Source organism: Myxocyprinus asiaticus, chromosome 21 (assembly GCF_019703515.2).
Source record: "Myxocyprinus asiaticus isolate MX2 ecotype Aquarium Trade chromosome 21, UBuf_Myxa_2, whole genome shotgun sequence".
Lineage (NCBI taxonomy): Eukaryota > Metazoa > Chordata > Actinopteri > Cypriniformes > Catostomidae > Myxocyprinus > Myxocyprinus asiaticus.
The window spans coordinates 36655077-36678108 of NC_059364.1; the positions used below are offsets into that span (position 1 = coordinate 36655077).

A 23032-nucleotide genomic window follows, 5' to 3' on the forward strand; every position below is an offset into this window, starting at 1 on the left:
TGCATGACGTGGGCTTTGTGACTAAGCTCTCTTGGGAACCGTTCAGCTGTAACACCAATTTTTGCATTGAAATCGGTCTCAAGGTTTATCATGTGCTCTCACTTATTGCTCTCTCATGTTAATGTAATACTGTTAGCCAAAGGCTGAATGATACATAGGGCTGGGTGGTGTTTTGAAAATTAAAGCTGAAGTGTTTAACTTTTTCGATGTTAAAATACTTTCTCCTATCCCAGCTTAATATGCATTGACAACTACAAGTAAGCCCTTTGTAGGTACATTTTCTCAAAAACTGTAAACACTATAAAAATTCCTTTGTTTTGAGTGATCAGTCCAGCCCGACACAACAACATTGACTCAACCAGTGGTGTGACTTTGGGAAGGGGCTATCTGTTTGTTTGATAATTGAAAGATGTGGGGCTTATTAAGAAGGCTATTTGAAAACAGTGCTTATTTTTGCAATTTCGTTTAGTGGTGCTAGTAGTAGAGAAATTAAACACTTCACCTTTAATTATATTTATAAAGATTTTGTTTGTGATATAAAATTAAAGTGTAATGGTTGCCAGCTGGTACATGATAGTTATGCAGTGTGTAAACCTCACTCTCCTGGTCTTAAGAGAAGCACAAGCGACCGAGGTTAGAGGCCATGGCTTTTATAGCCTCCTTGCTAGCATGTCCAACTCCCATGCTGGAGATCGTCGGCTCGAATCCTGCTTGGGGCGGGTCGAGTAGGACCGGTGACATAAGCATCATTGTGAATACCTTGATGATTTTAATGAATCTTTAAATTAATCTTGGCCATTACGTTTCATAAAGTCTGTGTCACTAGTTTCACAATCCCTCCCTGTCTCAACTTGCGAATATAAGAGTGTTAAGTCTTTTTTAATTATTATTATTTATTTTTTTATCCCTTTCTCTCCCAATTTGGAATGCCCAATTCCCATTACTTAGTAGGTCCTCGTGCTGGCGCAGTTACTCACCTCAATCCAAGTGGTGGAGGACAAGTCTCAGATGCATCCGCTTCTGAGACAGCCAATCTGCGCATCTTATCACGTGGCTCGTTGTGCATGACACCGCGGAGACTCCCAGCACATAGAGGCTCGTGCTACTCTCCGCGATCCACGCATAACTTACCACACACCCCATTGAGAGTGAGAACCCCTAATTGTGACCACGAGGAGGTTACCCCATGTGACTTTTCCCTCTCTAGCAACCGGGCGAATTTGGTTGCTTAGGAGACCTGGCTGGAGTCACTCAGCACGCCCTGGATTCGAACTCACGACTCCAGGGGTGGTAGTCAGCGTCAGTACTCGCTGAGCTACTCAGGCCCCTGAGTGTTAAGTCTTAAACTTCAGTAGCAAAAAATTAAAAATGTTTTTTGAATAAAAAGTGTAATGATTTTTTTGTCATTACTCAAAAATATTCTTGGAAGTCCCTGTGTGGCACTTTTTAAAAATGTTTGAGCAAAAAATTTGTTGGTAGATATTGTAGTTTATTACTATGTATTGATAAATTAGTGCATATAAATGAAAAAAGATTAAATGTCATTCTTCCGTGTGTTTATTAAATGATAAACTGTTTAGAAAACATGTCTAACATGATTTTTTTTTTTTACTGTACTGTACCTTTAAATCTAATTGACCATAGTGGTTGTTTGGTTAAAATGATAGTTGCTTCGATTTAGAAAAAAATAACACCATTATATATAATGTGATATATAATTTGAGTGTCATCAACTGAAAATCTTTGAGGGAAATATATATATATATATAATAATAATAATAATATACACATACACACACACTGGCAGCCAAAAGTTTGGAATAATGTACAGATTTTGCTCTTATGGAAAGAAATTGGTACTTTTATTCACCAAAGTGGTATTCAGCTGATCACAGTGTATAGTCAGAACATTAAAAACGTGAAAGAATAATATTACAATTTGAAAAAAATGTTCAGAACTTCTTAAACTACTTTAAAGAGTTCTCATCAAAAAATCCTCCACGTGCAGCAGTGACAGCTTTGCAGATCCTTGGCACTCTATCTGTCAGTTTGTCCAGATACTCAGGTGACATTTCACCCCACACTTCCTGTAGCACTTGCCATAGATGTGGCTGTCTTGTCGGGCACTTCTCAGGCACCTTACAGTCTAGCTGATCCCACAAAAGCTCAATGGGGTTAAGATCCATAACACTCTTTTCCAATTATCTGTTGTCCAATGTCTGTGTTTCTTTGCCCACTCTAACCTTTTCTTTTTGATTTTCTGTTTCAAAAGTGGCTTTTTCTTTGCAATTCTTCCCATAAGGCCTGCACCCCTGAGTCTTCTCTTTACTGTTGTACATGAAACTGGTGTTGAGCGGGTAGAATTCAATGAAGCTGTCAGCTGAGGACATGCGAGGTGTCTATTTTTCAAACTAGAGACTCTGATGTACTTATCCTCTTGTTTAGTTGTACATCTGGCCTTCCACATCTCTTTCTGTCCTTGTTAGAGCCAGTTGTCCTTTGTCTTTGAAGACTGTAGTGTACACCTTTGTATGAAATCTTCAGTTTTTTGGGAATTTCAAGCATTGTATAGCCTTCATTCCTCAAAACAATGATTGACTGATGAGTTTCTAGAGAAAGCTGTTTCTTATTTGCCATTTCTGACCTAATATTGACCTTAAGACATGCCAGTCTATTGCATACAGTGGCAACTCAAAAACAAACACAATGTTAAGCTTCATTTAATGAACCAAATAGCTTTCAACTGTGTTTGATATAATGGCAAGTGACTTCTTACCAAATTAGCAATTTAGCATGATTACTCAAGGATAAGGTGTTGGAGTGATGGCTGCTAGAAATGGGGCCTGTCTAGATTTGATCAAAATTCTGATAGATGTCACTTTGTTTCTCCTCCCTGTTCTCCTTCCAGGTAAGGAACTCCTCGACTCTTCTGTTCAGCACTCTCATTACAAGGATATTCGGGGTGAAGAAAGGAAAGGATGAACACTCCAAAAAGAACAGGTGTGACTTCACTGTCTTTCCCAACATCCTCTCCTGTAGCATATCACCCATGACACAGTCTCTACACTGCCCCTGCAAAAACTTCCAAGATCTTTTTCACACCAAGAGTGGAGACCAATAATATGCCAGTTCCGTACATATGATTCAGAAATGTATTTCAAAAACAGGCAGTTCCACCTCTTAAATTCTGATTGGATGAACCACATTCAAAGCCGCTGATAAAGTCACATCAGTGACCACAACTTTTATATTAATGTGCCAAGTTGTTACATTGCTTGACAACCGTAAACAGCGTACAGTTTGTTTAATATACTACTGTATATGACTCGGTGGAAGAATTGTTTAATCAGATTTTTATTAATAATAAATGTAACTATTTTGTGAACATTGGGTTCTTTTATCATATTGCTGTTCCTACAGTTTTATAAAAGCAATAAGCTATGAGAGGCGGTGCGTTACAATGATTTTACCATGGTTAAGGGGGTTGGTTTTAGGCACTCTGTGTCGTGTCTAAGAACTCCCCTTACCCGTGGTAAAATCACTATAACACACGACCCCTCATGGCTTTTTGCTTTAATCTTAATTATCAGTGAGTGTTTTTGTTTTGCCAAGTAAAACATTTGAAGGCTTGGCGCAGCAAAACTTCACTCTCTGTGTAAATAGGCCTTTAGGTTGTTGATCAGGCCAGTTCTCATGTGTGGCCCTGCTCTGTGAGGGGTTGTTCACTAGGGGGCACTGCAATTCTATGCCTTTTCTTTCTCCAGTCTTCCATTCCAGTCATCAATCTCTGTCTTATGTTGGCCTACAGAGCACTGACAACATCCAGCCCCTTAAATGTTCTGGATGTTCCTTCCAACTCCATGTTTGCCTTTATTTGTTGGTGTTCTAACTTTCTCTCCTCATCCCACGTTTATCCTCCTCGCAAAGACTTATTTTTTCCCTCTGTCACTGTTATAGCCTCAACTCTTCATCGTAAGCTTTGAAAGGCATTTGAGTTGAGATTGCTTGTGCACGGGGGTTAACGCTCTAACCATTTATCTTCCATGCATATTTATCTATTTTGTAATAGAGAGAATGCTAACAACATCTTTCTCCAGCTCTCATGCACAAACAAATAGGACAATTCAAAAAGAATGTGTTGCACCCACTGATAGTATTATTTTGCACATGCTATATGTGTTGTTTTAGCACCTGATTAAATAAAGGAACTTTGCAAATCAGGTAACCGCACATGCACATCCAAATAATATATAAAATATCATGACAAATGCAGTTTGCACAGTGCAATTCCCGATCTTGTGGGTCAGTTCTGTGTGTTAGGTTCGATTACCGCCATCTGGCAAACTGTACTAGAACAGTACAACATCTGAATCGACTCTTAAAAATGCAGAAAGTGCACTTGACTACACTGCACTTCTGGATATATGCCAGATTATAATGTTCTTTGCCATCATTTGAACATCTCTGTATTATAAAATTCTGTTTACCGCCTGTTTTCCACAGGCATTAATACCGTAATGTAAATTGCGGCAGGCAAACAATTTTGTGAATAAGGCGCAATGTACAATATAATAAGCCTAATTTAAGGCATGTTTGCACTAGGGCTTGATTAAGTATAGAATATTCACAATATAATTGTGACAATTTTGCTGATGAAATTAAGCAATATTGTGATGATTTTAATGTGCTTTTTTTTTTTTTTTTTTTTTTTTTTGGCTATTAAGTTTCATAAAGAGTGCATCAGTAGACTAATTTCATGATCCTTCAGGGCTGCACAATCAAAATAACATCAAAAAAGCAATATGGTCATATGTGGTTATTTAAATGCAAAAGGCTGCGACGTAACACATGGTTTCATTCACATAATAAGAAATAAAGTCTGATGTTTGTGAATCAAATACAAGCCGTCTCGTAAATTTTGTCAGAGATGGGGCTCACTGTCTAAGACTTTGAAAACCCCTTAACTTGATCGTGGGGTAAGTGAATAAGGCGCAGGGCTTTGGGCTGAAATACCACGCTTAAAAGTGGCGCATCTGTTTAGTGCATTTGCCACACAAACATTGACACACTTGCACTCATCTTGCTCACACCCTTATTAGCTGACAACACAAGTGATTCAGTTGTCAAGCGCCATTCCCCTCCAGTGTGACTGGGTTGACCGTGACTCCTGATCCCTGGAAACCACAGGACGGGCGGGTGGGCCGTGATGGGACCTCCTGCTGTGGTGACTGCTGTGTGTCAACTCTCTAATCTCATCCAAACCAGTGGAGCGTGAGTTGTTGCAAGAATGTACTGGTGCATTCTGGGGTTGCACACAGAGAGGTCATGGCTGCAGTGAGGAAAGACTAAAGAGGAGTGGCTCTGGCCTCGTTGAGATGCAATAATCGCTCACTCATGAGCTCATGGTTTGTTTTGATTAATTGGTGTGCTGATTAGACTTAATTGCGTGCCATTATGACACAAGCCAGCGCATCGGAATACCTCACACTTCAAAGAGCCCATGTGGTCACAGGTCAGCTGACTGTGGCATTTCACTTGCAGATTACCCTGGGATTTGCTAAAAAACTCAAAAAAGCTGTGTCATAATCACATAGTCATTCAACCTTTGCTTAATGTTGTTTTGTTAAATTGCTTTCACTTTATCTGCACAATCTCTCCAAGCCTTTTTTTCTAGAATGGTTCTGGATTATTTCTTATTGGCATGTGTGCTTTAGTTTTTTTTTTGCATGTGTGAGTAATTGCACACTTTGTTCTTGCGTGTCTTATTTCTGCGTACTTGTTTTTTCTGTTCACAGCAAGTTAGTGTTTGTGTGTGCAAGAGTTGTGTTTATGTGCTGATAAGTACTTGCAAAACATTTCAACAAGCAGTCTTTAGTTGTGTCTTCACACTCAAAGGCTGTTCGGAATAACACTACCATACTACTCACTGTTGCTGCAGTATAGAGAATGTTTACTGTGCATAATATGCAAATATATGAAGTATATAGAGTACACTGCACGCAGTACTGTATTCCCACAGTTCTTGCATTTCCAGTGTCATGAATGTTCTGGAAATAATATCAGCCACAATTTTTAACATGTCTGTTGACTCATTTGATCAAGCTGCCAAAAATCGAGACATTTTACACAAAATTGGACTTAAAATGCACAAAAACAGTTTGTTCATGTGATAACAATGCATTCTGTTTCACATACTATATATTAGGCAGTATACATTGTATACTGCATAGTATTCGGTAAGTTGTAAGCTAGTTTTCCTTTCAGAACAAAGTCATAGAGAAGAAAAAAGGGATGTGTGTAACTGTGACCTTTTAGACTCGAACACAAACACACCAAATTATTACAGGCTCTATACCTAAATAATAAAGCCAGAGAGTTTTATAGCCTGTAATGGCATTGGTTTATCAAATCTTAGTGTTTGTTAGTAGCTGCGCTCTTGTGTGCGTAAATTTAAATGTTTGCGTTGGGTTGGTTTTGCTGTTCAAACATGTGTTTGACATTAGTTTTGATGCTTTGCATAACTATAAAACAGTCTACAACAAAGACAAATATTTTGCAAAAATGTTTGAATTGATCTGGATTTTAGCATTATAACAATTATAACGATCAAAACAAAACCAAATGTACAAGGTTCATTTCTTTGCTCTGTTTGAACAAGATGAAAACAAAATGTTTGATATCCATCTGGATAAACAAAACACATCAGTCTTCATCAGTGTTATAATAACTTTTTGTTATACGTGCTATTATGATTTCAGTAGTGCGTAAATTAAGCACATAAACAAAACTAACGCCTCTGATATCATCTTGCATAATTTTAACTAATTTGACCTTTTATAAACGTGTGCCTTCGTAATAGCTTGATTAGCCACTTTTGAATTGAAAACATTGTTTATTCATTTTCGCTTCATCAGAATCAGATTGGACAGACAGATAGTTTGTTGCTCCTCAAACCTTCCTTTGCTGATCAAGGTCAGCTGATGCAAAATACGAAAAATATGTTTGTTTCCTGTTGTTCTGATGTCCTGCGTTTTGACTGTACTGTTCAGTAGATAAACAAATTAGCTAAAGAAATACTGTAGTCTAGCGTGTGGTCAGTGCTTGTGGTTTTAATGTCTAGTGCAACCTGATCTTGTAAACACGCACACACACACGCGCACGCACGCACACACATACACACACATGTTGGTGCGGCTATCCTTATGAGGATTCTCTATAGACATTGTATACTGTATGAACTATAGATTCTATCCCCTAACCCTACACCTAACCCTCACAAAAAACTTTTTTTGTTTTGTTTTTTGTTTTTTTAAGTGATTTGAATTATGGGGACACTAGAAATGTCCTCATAACCACATTTATAGCAAAATACCCTTGTAATTACCAGTTTGTAACCTAAAAATATGTCCTCGTAAACCACCCAAACCCGCCTACTTACACACACACACACATGTAACTCTTTTTCCTAACTCTTTTTGCATACAGTTTTATCTATATTGAAAATCTGATATTCAAAATTTAATTTAATTGTGGAAGTAAATGTGGACAATTTTAAACAAAGCTTCAGATGTAAAATTAATATTAAAGAGTCAGAACGTTTTCTATTGCACTTATCGAATAAGAACATTTGTGACATTGCTGTCAGTTTGTCCAGATACTCAGGTGACATTTCACCCCACACTTCCTGTAGCACTTGCCATAGATGTGGCTGTCTTGTCGGGCACTTCTCACGCACCTTACAGTCTAGCTGATCCCACAAAAGCTCAATGGGGTTAAGATCCTTAACACTCTTTTCCAATTATCTGTTGTCCAATGTCTGTTTTTCTTTGCCCACTCTAATCTTTTCTTTTTGATTTTCTGTTTCAAAAGTAGCATTTTCTTTGCAATTCTTCCCATAAGGTCTGCACCCCTGAGTCTTCTCTTTACTGTTGTACATGAAACTGGTGTTGAGCGAGTAGAATTCAATGAAGCTGTCAGCTGAGGACATGTGAGGTGTCTATTTCTCAAACTAGAGACTCTGATGTGCTTATCCTCTTGTTTAGTTGTACATCTGGTATTCCACATCTCTTTCTGTCCTTGTTAGAGCCAGTTGTCCTTTGTCTTTGAAGACTGTAGTGTACACCTTTGTATGAAATCTTCAGTTTTTTGGCAGTTTCAAGCATTTTATAGCCTTCATTCCTCAAAACAATGATTGACTGATGAGTTTCTAGAGAAAGCTGTTTCTTTTTTGCCATTTTTGACCTAATATTGACCATGCCAGTCTATTGCATACTGTGGCAACTCAAAAATAAACACAAAGATAATGTTAAGCTTCATTTAACGAACCAAATAGCTTTCAACTGTGTTTGATATTATGGCATGTGATTTTCTAGTACCAAATTAGCAATTTAGCATGATTACCCAAGGATAAGGTGTTGGAGTGATGGCTTCTGCAAATGGGGCCTGTCTAGATTTGATCAAAAATGACTTTCAAATAGTGATGGTGCTGTTTTCACAGCAGTGCTGATATAGGGCCATATCGCACTCTTGCTCATGTGGTATTGCTATATATATATATATATATATATATATATATATATATATACACACACATACACACACATACTGGATGTATAGTACATACATACATTCTGGAATTCATATACATTTTTCACTGTCAACTTTTCACTCAAATTGTTATGCTGATAAAATAATTTGTAATGAAGAAAACAAACTATTAAATTACGAAAATGCAACATAGTCACTAGTTGGCTCAGGATTATGAACCCCACTGTATTTGTGAATGTAAATATTTATACAAATGAACTGTGGTTATAGCTCAACAAACTGTATTTATGGACATGGATTTTCTTTTCTTTTTTGTCAGGATGACACTAATCCATACCAAAAGAATGCTAGATTTTATCATGATTTACTCTAACCAAATTTGCCCACGTCAGAGCTTGTGTTTGTGTGTTTGTGTTTGTGTGTGTGTGTGTGTGTGTGTCTGTTGTTGTTGTTAGCATAGAGCATGTGGCCGGGTGACAAATGTAATATTGGATGAAATATTGGCTCTTGAGCTAAAGTTAGCCCTGTATGGGCTGTTTCAGTAAGACACGAAGAAAAAGTGTTTAATTAGAAGGTCTATCTTAAACAGAGTCTTAGTTAAATAAAGATACGTTTATGTGTCACACACATATACATGTCCGCTGTCTGTCTTTCGCTTTTTTAAAGGAACAGTTTACCCAGGAATGAAAATTATGTCATAATTTACTCACCCTCATGTTCTTCGAAACTTATATGACTTTCTTCAGTGGGGAACAAAAGCTTGTATGCTGGTCTCATTCACAATTCACTTTCATAGCATCTTTTTTCAGTACAATGAAAGCGAATAGTGAGTGAAATTGCCATTCTACCTTACTTCTCCTTTTTGTGTTACACATAAGAAAACATGAGGGTGAGTGAATGATGACATAATTTTCAATTTTGGGTCAATTATTCCTTTTAACACATACACATTTGTCTTGGAATGTGTTTCCCATGTTGTTTTCCAGCCAGGCCGCTTTCTAAGGAATAAACAAACAGGGGCCCTGTCCCCGCAGCACACCATCTGAGGTTGAGCTAATGAGAGCTTTATTGAGCTGTAAAGAGCTCAGACTTTCGGAAGTGGTTTACAAACCAGACCTTTTAAAGGTTGCAGTCTTTCTCCTGCTTTCTCTTCTCTCTCGCTGTCTCTCCAATGTGATCTCATGAGAATTTGTATGTATTCTTATGTAAAGTTTGGGTCTAGCAAACGTACATTCTCTTACATTTGCATAGACACCGAAACGTACAATACTGACGTATTGACAGCATCTAAACATCATAATTTTACGTATTAACAGCTATAGAAACGTACAAATGTTTACATGAACTGTTTGAATTGATTAATATTGAATTCATTGAATTAATCAGTTAATTACATTTATAATCAGTGAGATTAGTTAAATGCCATCACATTTATTTAACGCAGTTGACATAATATGACATTTTAATGGTTTAATTCAGTTCTGTGTGATTTCTGCTGCCCTATACAACGTTTTAATGGATTATATCACTTTAACCAAGACTACACTTTAAAATGTTAAAAATGAATAAAAACTTTGTAATCCTTAAATCATTTATTAAGCATTTAATTTTATTTATGTTTGCAATGGGAAACAAAAGGAGTTTTCAGAATATGCAAAAAAGAATAATAATAATCCATAAAATTTAATCCATAAATTTGTTAGCTATGGTCCAAATCATCAGTTTGCTTTTTGTGAAGAACAGACCCAAATTCAAGCCTTTTATTCAACAATCTCCATAGCGCCAGCGTAACCGTCAACCCACGTTGGTTTCATTTTCAAAATTCAAGAAGTATTACGACCAATAGTTTTACGGTAGTGATGTCAAATGCTCATTGGCTCTCAAGTGTCTCGTGAACGTTTGCGACTGCCATATTCAGCAATGTACAGTTGAAGTCATAAATTTACATACACTTAGGTTGAAGTCATTAAAACAAATTTTTTAACCACTCCACAGATTTCATAATAGCAGACTATAGTTTTTCAAGTCGTTTAGGACATCAACTTTGTGCATGACACGAGTAATTTTTCCATCAATTGTTTACAGACAGATTGTTTCACTTTTAATTGACTATATCACAATTCCAGTGGGTCAGAAGTTTACATTCACTAAGTTAACTGTGCCTTTAAGCAGCTTGGAAAATTCCAGAAAATGATGTCAAGCCTTTAGGCAATTAGCCAATTATCTTCTGGTAGGCTAATTAGCTAACTGGAGTCAATTGGAGGTGTACTGTGGATGTATTTTAAGGCCTACCTTCAAACTCAGTCCCTCTTTGCTTGACATCATGGGAAAATCAAAAGACATCAGCCAAGACCTCAGAAAAAAAAAATGTGGACCTCCACATGTCTGGTTCATCCTTGGAAGCGAATTCCAAACACCTAAAGGTGCCATGTTCATCTGTACAAACAATAGTATGCAAGTATAAACACCATGGGACCATGCAGCCATCATACCGCTCAGGAAGGAGACACATTCTGTCTCCTAGAGATGAATGTAGTTTGGTGCGAAAAGTGCAAATCAATCCCAGAACAACAGCAAAGGACCTTGTGAAGATGCTGGAGGAAACAGGTAGACTAGCATCTATATCCACAGTAAAACGAGTCCTATATCGACATAAACTGAAAGGCTGCTCAGCAAGGAAGAAGCCACTGCTCCAAAACCTCCATAAAAAAGCCAGACTACAGTTTGCAAGTGCACATGGGGACAAAGATCTTACTTTTTGGAGAAATGTCCTCTGGTCTGATGAAACAAAAATGGAACTGTTTGGCCATCGTTATGTTTGAAGGATTACATTTGAGGGTGAGGCTTGCAAGCCTAGGAATACCATCCCAACTGTGAAGCATGGTTGTGGCCTGTCCAATCATGTTGTGGGGGTGCTTTGCTGCAGGAGGGACTAGTGAACTTCACAAAATAGATGGCATCACGAGGAAGGAAAATGATGTAGATATATTGAAGCAACAGCTCAAGACATAAGCCAGGAAGTTAAAGCTAGGTCGTAAATGGGTCTTCCAAATGGACAATGACCCCAAGCATACCTCCAAAGTTGTAGCAAAATGGCTTAAGGACAACAAAGTCAAGGTATTGGAGTGGCCATCACAAAGCCCTGACCTCAGTCTGATAGAAAATGAAAAAGTGTGTGCGAGCAAGGAGGCCTACAAACCTGACTCAGTTACACCAGTTCTGTCTGGAGGAATGGGCCAAAATTCCAGCAACTTATTGTGAGAAGCTTGTGGAAGGCTACCCAAAATGTTTGACCCAAGTTAAACCATTTAAAGGCAATTCTACCAAATACTAACAAAATGTATGTAAACTTCTGACCCACTGGGAATGTGATAGAAGAAATAAAAGTTAAAATAAATAATTCTCTCTCCTATTATTCTGACATTTCACATTCTAAAAATAGAGATCCTAACTGACCTAAGACAAGGAATATTTTTTACTACTAAATGTCAGGAATTGTGAAAAACTGAGATTAAGCGCTGTTACGGTGTGGATCAGGAGAAGATTTACAGTGATTAATAATTGAAATTCCACTTCCCACCTCACACAAAGCGGCTGTAATATATATATATATATATTAATATATTGTAACAAAAATTGTCACTACATTAATCTACTTGTTACATGTTTTTATATTGTTGAAAAGTGGTTATGTTTAGAGGTTGTGGTAGTGTGACGGGATCTAAAATATCAATAACACAGTACAAAATTACAAATGTATTTATTATATATTTATGTATTCAAATATATTTTTCATGGATTTGTCAATATTTTACATTTCCAAAGCTGTAAATTTGTAAATAAATAAAAAAAATAAAATAAAAATAAGATGCTTAGATGCTTTCAGACATCCTTATTGTACGTTTTAGTGTCTATCCAAAATAAATACAAAATGAATAATAATAACATTTACTGAATTTGATATTATAATGGTTTTATTCTGCTTTCTAAAGACTTGGAAATCATGAAATTAATCTATGTATGTTTTATTCTATAAACAGCCCTAATTTCTTGCCATTGTTGCCTTTAGCTCCTTCAGTGGGTTTTGTAAGGCAGTAGTTAATGCTGTTTAAGAAGTGCTTTACAAATACATTTGAATTTAACTGAAAATGTTTTTTCTGTTTTTATGCCTCTAATTTGACTCAAATAGTTTTATCCTAAAATGACAATAGAGTATAATGCAGAGCCCCTTAGAGGACAGGGCGGGAACTGTTTTCTCTGAAATTGTTTTGCATGCCCTCACAATAGTTTTGCATTCCTTCGCAATAAATTTACCATGGTTTTACTATAGTAACCATATTTTAACCTTGATATTTGTAGTAAAAACTTTAATAATACAGGAAAATGAAAACTGTGGTACTAAAAATAATAATTTTGTGGCTATTATATATTATTAAAACCAAAGTAACCACAAGAATTACCATGGTTAATCTACAGTAAAACCATGGTTACTATTTGGATACAGTATATTGTTTTAAAACCATGATTTCTGCCAAAAATTGGTTGCTTAACTAACTTTTCATAGTTACTTCAGTATTACTATAGTAAAACCTTAGTTTCTGCCAAAAAAAAAATGTTAAGCCTATAACAGTCATGGTTACTACAATATTGCTATAGAAAAATTATTTCTGCCATTACTACAGTCTATAATATTATTATAGTAAAACCATAGTTAAACTATGATAATTGTATATTTAAACCATTATAACCACAAAATTATGATTTTTATTACCATAGTTTTTGTTTTCCTGTTTTATCACTATGGTTTCACTATGAATATTATGGTTACTGTAGTAAAACAATGGTTATTTTATTGCAAGGTAAAGCAAAACTTATTGCAATGGAATGTAAAACTATTGCGGGGGCACGCAAAACTTATTGCTGTCACTGTCCTGTCACTCTGTCAGTCTGGGTTTTTGTGTTACAAGACCGTGGCATCGTCCCATGTCTGTCTTTGTGTGAGCGCACAGTTTCGGTTGATTTCCCTGCCATGCGCTCTTCGGTCTGTCTTGTTTCTTGTCTAGAGCATGGTGTCTGGATTCTAACTCCCTTGTCTGGTTTGGTTTTGGTCTGTGTTAGGATCCAGACACACATGCTCCATGTTCTGTCTGTTTTTGTTTGAGCGCACAGCTTCGGGTTTGTATTTCCCTGCCGTGTGCTCTTCAGTCGGTCTCGTGTCTTATGTCCGGAGCATGGTATCGGGATCCGGGCACTCATGTTCCATGTCATGTCTTGTACTGGTGTGAGTGCATTGCGCTTGTCACCTTGGCAGGAAGCACTCGCATAAATAATCTGTTCTGTCTCTTGTGATCGCGATCACGCGTTGCGCTCACTTTGCGCTGCGCATCCGGGTCGCAAGCTGTCTTCACGTTGTGCTGAGGTTTGGTCACTTCGGGTCTGAGGTGTCGGGTGTGTTTGTGGCCGAACTTTCGCACAGGTGTCCTGTCTCATTTTGTCGCCTGTTCACTCAGGCTTTGTTTAGTGTGGTAATGTGTGGCATCACTTTGTTTGGCATTGCTACACATTCTCTCGTCTGTTCTGTCGGTTGGCATGAGCGTATATTGCCTCATTGTCTTGGCGATGTGCGCTTATGCCATTCGAGTGTTTTGTTGTCTGGTAAGGGCACGTGGCTTTGTTTTGTTTCTGTATCGCCGCATGTCTCTCTGTCTGGCATCATAACCCGCCTCCTTGTTTGCCCATTATTAGTTTATCTGTTTCACCTGCCCTGTTTGTAAGCTGTTGATTTGTCTCCCTACTTTAGTCTCCTCGTGTGTGCTGTCCAGTGCCAGTTCGTCTTGTATGTTCCAGTCGGTCTTGTCTGTTGGCTGTTTCCAGTTTGTTCATGTTTATGTACATTCCCTGGTTCCTGTTTTGGTCCGGTCAGTCCTTTTCCCCATTCCTCTGCCCCAGCCTGGATTACCTTTTTCCCCTACGGGGTAGTTTATGTTTGTACTTCTAAGGATTCTTCTTTTCGGCACCCCCTTGAAAATGGGCATGTATGGGGGACTCTGTAGCACCCCCATTTTCACTTACAGTCACCAGAATTGGTGCATATATAGATCTCACCAAGCCGGACAACTTTCGCTCTGACAGTCATAAGTTCCGTCCAACAGGAAGTCTGGATTGTTTGAAAAATTTATGCTCTGGAATTTTAAATACTCCTCCTAGGGGATTCATGTTACAGGTACCAAATGTGGGCAACATCATGCCAAGACATTGATGATGCTAAATTGCAAACGGATTTTTGATATTGAACAGTGTTGCCATGGCGACACAATAAATTAACATAAAGAAATGCAATACAAGATGTGTCTCATATCTTCTGTGTGCATCGTGTGATTTACATTAAAATGGAGCCGTATGTTTGGCCTTGCAGGGCTGATCACATTGATGTGGCTATTGTGGGTCACGGTCGTAGAGCCACCATCTGGTGGAAGGAAGTGTGGCACTTTAAACAGACTTTGAAATATCCCTCTTATGTTTACCTGAATTGCTTCAAATCTTTTTAGAATAATGTCAAGACAGTACAGATTTAAAATTCTGAAGGGATTCTTGATATGTTAAAAAGTGTTGCCATGGCAATAATAAATTAAATGTCATTATTCTTTTTTATGTATATTCACATGTTTTTGAGGTACTTGGCATGCTCGAATTTTCATGATATTTTGCACACACATCAGAGTTGTTGACCATTATGCTTGAGCAAAAGTTAACACATGGGCGTGGCCTGGGAGATCTGTAGCACAACCTTTTGACCAAAGTGGTGGGGTCAGTTTCTTCTACGGTCACCAACCTTGCTACATGTATTGTTCTCATCAAGCCGAACAACTTTCAAAATTATAGTCATTAGCTCCGCCCAACAGGAAGTCATTTTGGGTTGAATGTGCATTTTTTGAAAATTGCAGGCCCTGAACTTTTGAATACTTCTCCTAGGGGATTCATGTGATTGTCACCAAATTAAGGCAATATTATGCCAAGACATTGAAGTTGCTAAATTGTGAACAAATTTTTGATATTTTGAACGGTGTCGCCATGGCGAAGCAATACATTTATGCTGAAAAATTGAAAACAGGAAGTGTCATATCTTCTGTGTGCATTGTGTAATTTTGGTGAAAATTCAAATAAAATAAAATCAAATCACATTTATTGTCACACAGCCATATACACAAGTGCAGTGGTGTGTGAAATTCTTGGGTGCAGTTCCGATCAACATAGCAGTCGTATGCTATGAATTTATGCTATGTTAAATTCAGCTGTATGTTTGGTAATGAGGGCTGATCACATTGATGCAGCTGTTATGGGTCATGGTCATAGCGCCACCAACTGGCAGCAGGAAGGATGTCTCTAAACAGGCTTTGAAATAGCCCTCTTGTGTTTACTTGAATTGCTTCAAAATTCTTTAGAATAATGTCAAGATACTGTTGATGTAAATTTGTAAAGGGATATTTGATATCTTAAATACTGTTGCCATGGCAACACATTCATTGTTATTATTCCTTTCTTCCTATATTTGGGTGTTTTTGAGGCACTTAGCATGCTTAAAATTTCATGACATTTTGCACACATATCAGAGTCATCGGCTATTAGGGCTGGGCAAATTTTTTTGGGGGGGCGTGCATGCAGGGGGGCTCTGTAACACCCCCTTGAAAATGGGCATGTAAAGGGGGCTCTGTATCTCCCCCATTTTCACCTACAGTCACCGAACTTGGTACATATATAGTTCTCATCAAGCCGAACAACTTTCATACTCAGTTATTAGCTCCGCCCAACAGGCAGTCGGCCATTTTTTATTCCTTGGGTATTCATGTGACTGTCGCCAAATATAGGCAACATTATGCCAAGACATTGAAGGTGCTAAATTGCAAACTGATTTTTGATATTTCGGACAGTGTTGCCATGGTAAGGCAATAAATTAATGGCAAAAAATAGGAAACAGGAAGTGTTTCATATCTTCTGCATGTATTGTGTGATTTAGATAAAAAATTGAGCTGTATGCTTGGTAATGGGGGCTGATCACATGCATTTGGCTACTGTGGGTCATGGTCATAGAACCACCAACTGGAAATAGGAAGTGTGGCACTTACAACAGACTTTGAAATAGTCCTCTTACATTGATCATAATCGCTTCAAAATAATGTCAAGACACCGCTGATGTAAAATTGTTTTCCCAGGGATTCTTGATATCTTGAAAAGTGTTGTCATGGCAATGGATCAAATTCTATGATGATGTAGTGTATTCGGGTGTATTTAATTATCTTTAATCTTTAATTATACATTGTCATATGAACAACCAGTCAGTAGCTACACTGCTTGATTTTTATAGAGACATAGGTCATCATTAAATAAACAGTAATAATTCCAGAGACAGTTTAGACTGTGTTTTGTAGCCAAATGTTGTACTTGGCTTGTGAGTCTTCAGCAGTTCTTATTTAATTTAGAGATGGATATTCATAACTTGCACATCAGTATAAGATTACATGTATACTGGAAGCACCATATGTTTTGCGCTGTTGATTCAAAAGAACTGGCTCCTTTGAATAATTATTTTGGGAATCGAACTGTCACGGAAGCGCATATGTTTTGCGCGGTAAAAAAAGCTGGATCGAGACTCATTCGATTGGGAATTAAATACACTGGTGGAACTGTGTGTTTTTACGCTGTAGAGTCAGAAGAGGGCAGAGATGTGCTGCTGGAAACACTGTCAGAGTATATGAGGACGGTGTTCCAGTCACATCGGCAGAAATGTGCACACTGGAGAACCGTTTACAGAACCGAAAGTCACGAAGATCATACGATTCCGGTATTTTTTAAAGAATGGACAAGAACCGGTTCTCGGTTCCCAACCATTTGCCACACACATCAAAGTTGTTAACCATTATGTCTGAGCAGAAGGTAAGACAAGGTGTCTGTCTTGTTTACTTGACCAAATGCATGTCCATCATGCATTGTTTTCCGAAAGCCACTGGGTGGAAATGGACCCATGGTGCTTGGGCCCATCATCGCTGCTTGCAGCTATATTTTATTGTTATGCTTATAAGACTATCACATAGTTAGCTTAGTAACATGCCAACAACAACATGATTGAAATCTATTGTGTTTTTTTATTTTTTTTATTTACTCATCCTCACGTCATTCCAAACCCATTTGACTTTTTTCCATGAAACATAAAAGGACTAAGGGTCTGTTCACAGCGAACACGTTTTGCATCCTTTCGCACTGTTTTTCAACTGTTTTTCATTTAAACATGGATGTCTTTGAATGTTGCGCCAAGTCAAGCTGTTTTTTCAGCTTCTCACACAGAAGCACCTAGTTTTTTTAGACACTGTGTTACACCATATCCAAACCTGACGTAATGTGATAAGATTCCAGCAACAAGAAATCTGTCTGTCGCTCGTCAAGTGCCGCTGTTGTAGCTGGTTAGGACACAGTGTCAGGTTTAAAGGAATGTCAATGCGTCTCATAACTCCTGCATTCTGTTAGATGCGTTTTGCTAAATCTAGCTGCTTTTTTTTTGTGCAAAAAGGCATTTGGTCTGAACGGCCGCTAACTCTGCACAATGACTAAGCAGCTCTTTTCTGCTGTCAAGCTTTTAAAAAGACAAAAAGCACCATGAAAATAGCATAAAAGTATTCCATATGACCTGATTTAGTTGTCAAGTTTAAGTCATTAAAAATCTTGCCCTTCGCCTTCGCTTTCAAAAAGCATTCGTGCTTGCATTCAGTTCAAGACTTTCAAATGAATTGTGTTGGTGACGAAACACTCGAAAACCAGTGTCGTTTGACATCAAACTTGGCGAGACGAAACAAAGTTTCAATGCTCATCAACATTCTGTTAAATGTTTTATTTGAGTTTCACCAAAGAAAGAAAAGCATGTTGTTTGGAACAATAAATGTGAGTGAGTGGATAATGACAGAACTTGATATTGGGATGTTTAGATATTTTTAATGGAAACCAAGATACTGATTACAATAGGAGTTTTGCAGCATATCAACACTTGTTTCCTGTTTATGTAAGAATAATATAATTTATTTGTTATTTGTGACAGATGTGGGCACACTCAACTGATTACGCAATGTCTTTGTCTGTTTCTCTCTTTTCTCTTGACAGGATGACAGGCAGAGAGTTTTTTACTCGTTTTCCCACCCTCTATCCTTTCCTCCTCAGTCAGCTACAGGAAGCTGCAGCTTCAGTCAACAGGTGAGAACATGCATGCACTTGTGCATGCGTGTTGCACGCTTTGTTCCTCTAATATCATCACAGGAACCCCGCAATGTGGCTGCAATTTGTGTCGGATGTTGTTTAACAGTTGAAGTGTTCCAGCATTCGCTAAATGGACCCAGTTCTTCTCACCCTGCTTTAATTTCTCTGGGGCCCTTATTTAAGCTTGTTTAAGTGGCTCATCAAACCTCTTTAGACCTATTAGGCACGCCTGAACATACTTATGGACAGATTCCTAGCTCAGATACCTCAGATAAGGAAACTGTGTGTGGGAGTGATGGCCATGTTGGATCCAGACCACGCTCTTCAGAGACTGTGAAAACATGTTACTCTCTTATCTCCCTCATTTAATTTCGCCACAGTCTTCCAAATAGCACACACATTGCGAAAGAGGCCCTTGAGCCAATATTATCTTAATATGTATCAAATTATTCTAATGCGTTTTTAGTCTGCTGTTCTCTTCTTTTTGCTTAGAAAGGTCTGACTCTTTCCCACGGCCTAGTCTCTCAGTGTTCTGCTTGCCAAGCCAGTCAGACTCCACAACGCTCATATTTTATATGGCCGATAAATCATTTCACATATAAATAAGAGTAGAGAGAACTTTGAAAAGGTTGAAAAATCATCAATGTCCTCGTGCCACCCACCTTTACCAAATGAGAAAGGATCATCATGGGTTATCTGGCGGGAGAGCAGGGTAAAATTACGCCATTTATCATGATCAAGAAGTGATTCCTATTGAAGTTCAGTCCAGAGCATTACGTTTATCTGGATGCAGGCTGCATTAAGCATGTGGGCTTGCTGGAATATGGTTTGACCCTCTGCAATATGTAAAGTGGTTCATGATAAGATTTTATGAGCACCGTGTCCACTAACTAAACCATAATTCTTAGGTTATGTTCCAAACCCTAGCAAGCTACCTACGTAGGCACCATTTTTAGGAATTATATTGCTTATACCCAACTCTGTTGAAATAAATTGTTGATCGAGTCTCCCTTGCAGACCACTTGTAGAAGTATGAATGGGAGAAATTGTACCAGTCAATATGCCGGCTGTAGAAATGGAAGTCCAACCTTTCAGTTAAAAAAGCCATTCGCCTTTTTGGTAGAGTTTGTTTACTCTAGAATGTGCATGCACATTAATTGGACCACCCTTCAAAATAAATGTTTTTAAGCATGTTTGGAGCTAAAAAAAAGAAAAAATAGACAACATGAAGATCACATTGTCGTCGGACCTGGGTAGCTCAACAAGTAAAGATGCTGACTACTACATCTGGAGTTGCGAGTTCGAATCCATGGCGTGCTGAATGACTCCCGTCAGGCTTTCTTAGCAACCAATTGGCCTGGTTGCTAGGGTGGGTAGAGTCACATTGGGTTAACCTCCTCGTGGTCGCTATAGTGTGGTTTTTCACTCTCGGTGGGGCCCGTGGTGAGTTGTGCGTGGATGCCGCAGAGAATAGCGTGAAGCCTCCACTCGCGTTACATCTCCACGGTAACACGCTCAACAAGCCTCAGTAAGCCACGTGATAAGATTCGCAGATTGACGTCTCAGATGTGAAAAATCTTTGAGACACCTGCGTTCTGTTCTATTCATTGCACTGCGTCTGACATTTTTAAGTCCAAGAACGCGTTCAGTATGAATAGCAGGCAGCTCACTAGGTTTCGGAGCAGAGCATGTGAGAGTGTCCTCAAACAAAATCGTCATTAATAATTTTCCTTGGCCTGAACGATTGCATAGTGGTTTTATAAACATTTTGAACATTTAACATGGGAAATGAGTACTGAGAGGGTTCAGTTGGACATGCACCAGAGATGAAATGAGATGAAAAGACTGAGGCAAGTGGAGCCAGGACTGAACTCTCTCTTTGTTCCAGCTCACGCACTTTGCTAATCTCACATTGGCTTCCAGTCTTTTTATTTATTTATTTATTTTTTTACTAACTATATATTGGTCATCTCTTTCACTCCCTCTTCCATTGTTTTCTCTTGAATGTCCATTAAATTTAGCCCTGTTATCATATTCGTCGGTCAATACGTTAAGAAACGTAAATTAGTTTACTACATTAGTTATGTTAGATAAGTCAAAAGAATTTATGCAAGTTTTGGAAGCAAGTTAAGGAAGTTACGTTAAGTTTATTATGTTAGTTCATGAAATATCTCAAAAAACTAAGTATAGGAAGTTGTGTTAAATTAGTCATTAAGTTAGTTTTGCTAGTAAAGTAAGTTATGTTAGTGAAGTAATTTAAAGAAGTTTGTTAGTTAAGTTTATTATGTTAGTTAATATCTCAAGGAAGTAAGTCGCAGAAGTTGGTTAAATTAGTCAGCAAGTTAAGTAAGTTATGTTAGTCAGGTTTACATTTAATATGGTCATTAAGGAAGTATCTCAAGGAGCTAAGTTGAGAAAGTTAGTTAAGTTAGCTTGTAAAATAAGTTATGTTAGTTGTGTTATGTTTTGTTGGTTGGTAAGTTGATGACGTTAGTCAAGGAAGTAAGTTGCATTACTCCTTCCAGCATTTTCTTTTGAATGTGTGTGAGGTTAACACGTTTCAATTTTTGGAGATGATCTCAGGGTCTTGGCTGTCCTGCACTGTGCCTGACTGAAATCAGACTCTAAACACATTACCCGGGCCCTGATTAGCGAAATAGCATTTCCTGTTCTTTGGCTCGGGGTCTTCAGGCTCCTGGGACGGCTTTGGTGGGGAGATCGGCCATGTTTGATGTAATAATGACAAGCGTATCCACAGCTGGCAGCTGCACCATGGAAACCTCACGGCCTATAGAGAACAGAACAGATTTTGGCCCTCTGCGAGTAATAGAAAGTTATGAGTCATTAACATTTGTGTGTGTCTGTTTTTTTTTTTTGTTTTTTTTTTTTGTTGGTGTCTGCTCTGGCAAAAGTCCTCTCTTTCCGCTGTGCTCTCAGAAAAAGAACAGCCCTGTGCAGATATGCAAAGAGAGAGAAGGGAATAGAAGGGCTGTTGTTTTTTTTTAATGATGACCATGTGTATATGTGCATGTCTTACATTGAAGTTTTATGTGGCTGATAGCTGATTCTGAATCCTTCAGCCCATTGTACATTGATCACAGCCCTTTTTTTATATCTATATCTGTTAGTCAGTAAGTTAAGCTAGTAGTAAGTAAATTAACATGTAGTAAAATAATTGTGTAAGATAAGTTAGTGAAAGTTATGTTTGTTTAGGAAGTAACTTAAGGAAGTTATATTAATTAATAATTAAAGAAGAAAGTCAAGGAAGTAAGTTAAAGAAGTTGTGTTTAATTTGTCATTAAGTTGTTTAAGTATGTTGTGCTAGTCATAAGTAAGTTGGGGCAGTTTGCAACAGACCTTGATCCTAGCCTTGTTCTCATAACTACACTGGCGGCCAGAAGTTTGGAAAAATGTACAGATTTTGCTGTCTCATAAGGAAATTGGTACTTTAATTCACTAAAGTGGCATTCAGCTGATCACAAAGTATAGTCAGGACATTACTGATGTAAAGAACAGCACCATCACTATTTGAAAAAAAAAGTCATTTTTGATCAAATCTAGACAGGCCCCATTTCCAGCAGCCATCACTTCAACACCTTATCCTTGGGTAATCATGCTAAATTGATAATTTGGTACTAGAAAATCACTTGCCATTTTATCAAACATAGTTGAAAGCTATTTGGTTTGTTAAATGAAGCTTAACATTGTCTTTGTGTTTGTTTTTGGTTGCCACAGTATGCAATAGACTGGCATGTCTGAAGGTCAATATTAGGTCAAAAATGGCAAAAAAGAAACAGCTTTCTCTAGAAACTCATCAGTCAATCATTGTTTTGAGGAATGAAGGCTATACAATGCTTGAAATTTCCAAAGTGCGTGAGAAGTGCCCAACAAGAGCTAATAGTTAGTTAATAGTTAAGGAAGTAAGTCAAGGAAGCAAGTTCAGGACATTTTGTTAAATTAGTCAGTAAGGTAGTTAAGTATGCTATACTAGTCATAAGTAAGTTAAGGAAGTTTTTAATGTTTGTCATGTACCTTGATCCCAGCCCTGTTCTCATATCTATACCTGTCAGTCAGTAAGTTAAGCTATTTAATTAAATTAGTGTAGCTAGTTAGTTGCGTTTGATAAGTTAAAGAAAGTTATGCTAGTTTAGGAAGTAAGTTAAAGAAGTTGTGTTAAATTTGTCATTAAGGTTAAGTATGTTGTGCTAGTCATAAGTTGGGGCAGTTTGTAACAGACCTTGATCCC

General features: G+C 37.9%; 1 protein-coding gene across 3 annotated transcripts in view; it reads left to right on the plus strand.

Moving 5' to 3' along the window:
• The window catches only part of LOC127412164 (thyroid adenoma-associated protein homolog), a 128706-nt gene that overhangs the window by 43312 nt on the left and 62362 nt on the right, over window positions 1-23032 (plus strand). For all 3 annotated transcript variants that reach the window (XM_051648306.1, XM_051648308.1, XM_051648307.1), the window contains exons 26-27: window positions 2909-3000; window positions 18694-18783. In XM_051648306.1, the coding sequence (XP_051504266.1) occupies window positions 2909-3000; window positions 18694-18783 (182 nt within the window). The remainder of the gene's footprint in view (window positions 1-2908; window positions 3001-18693; window positions 18784-23032) is intronic.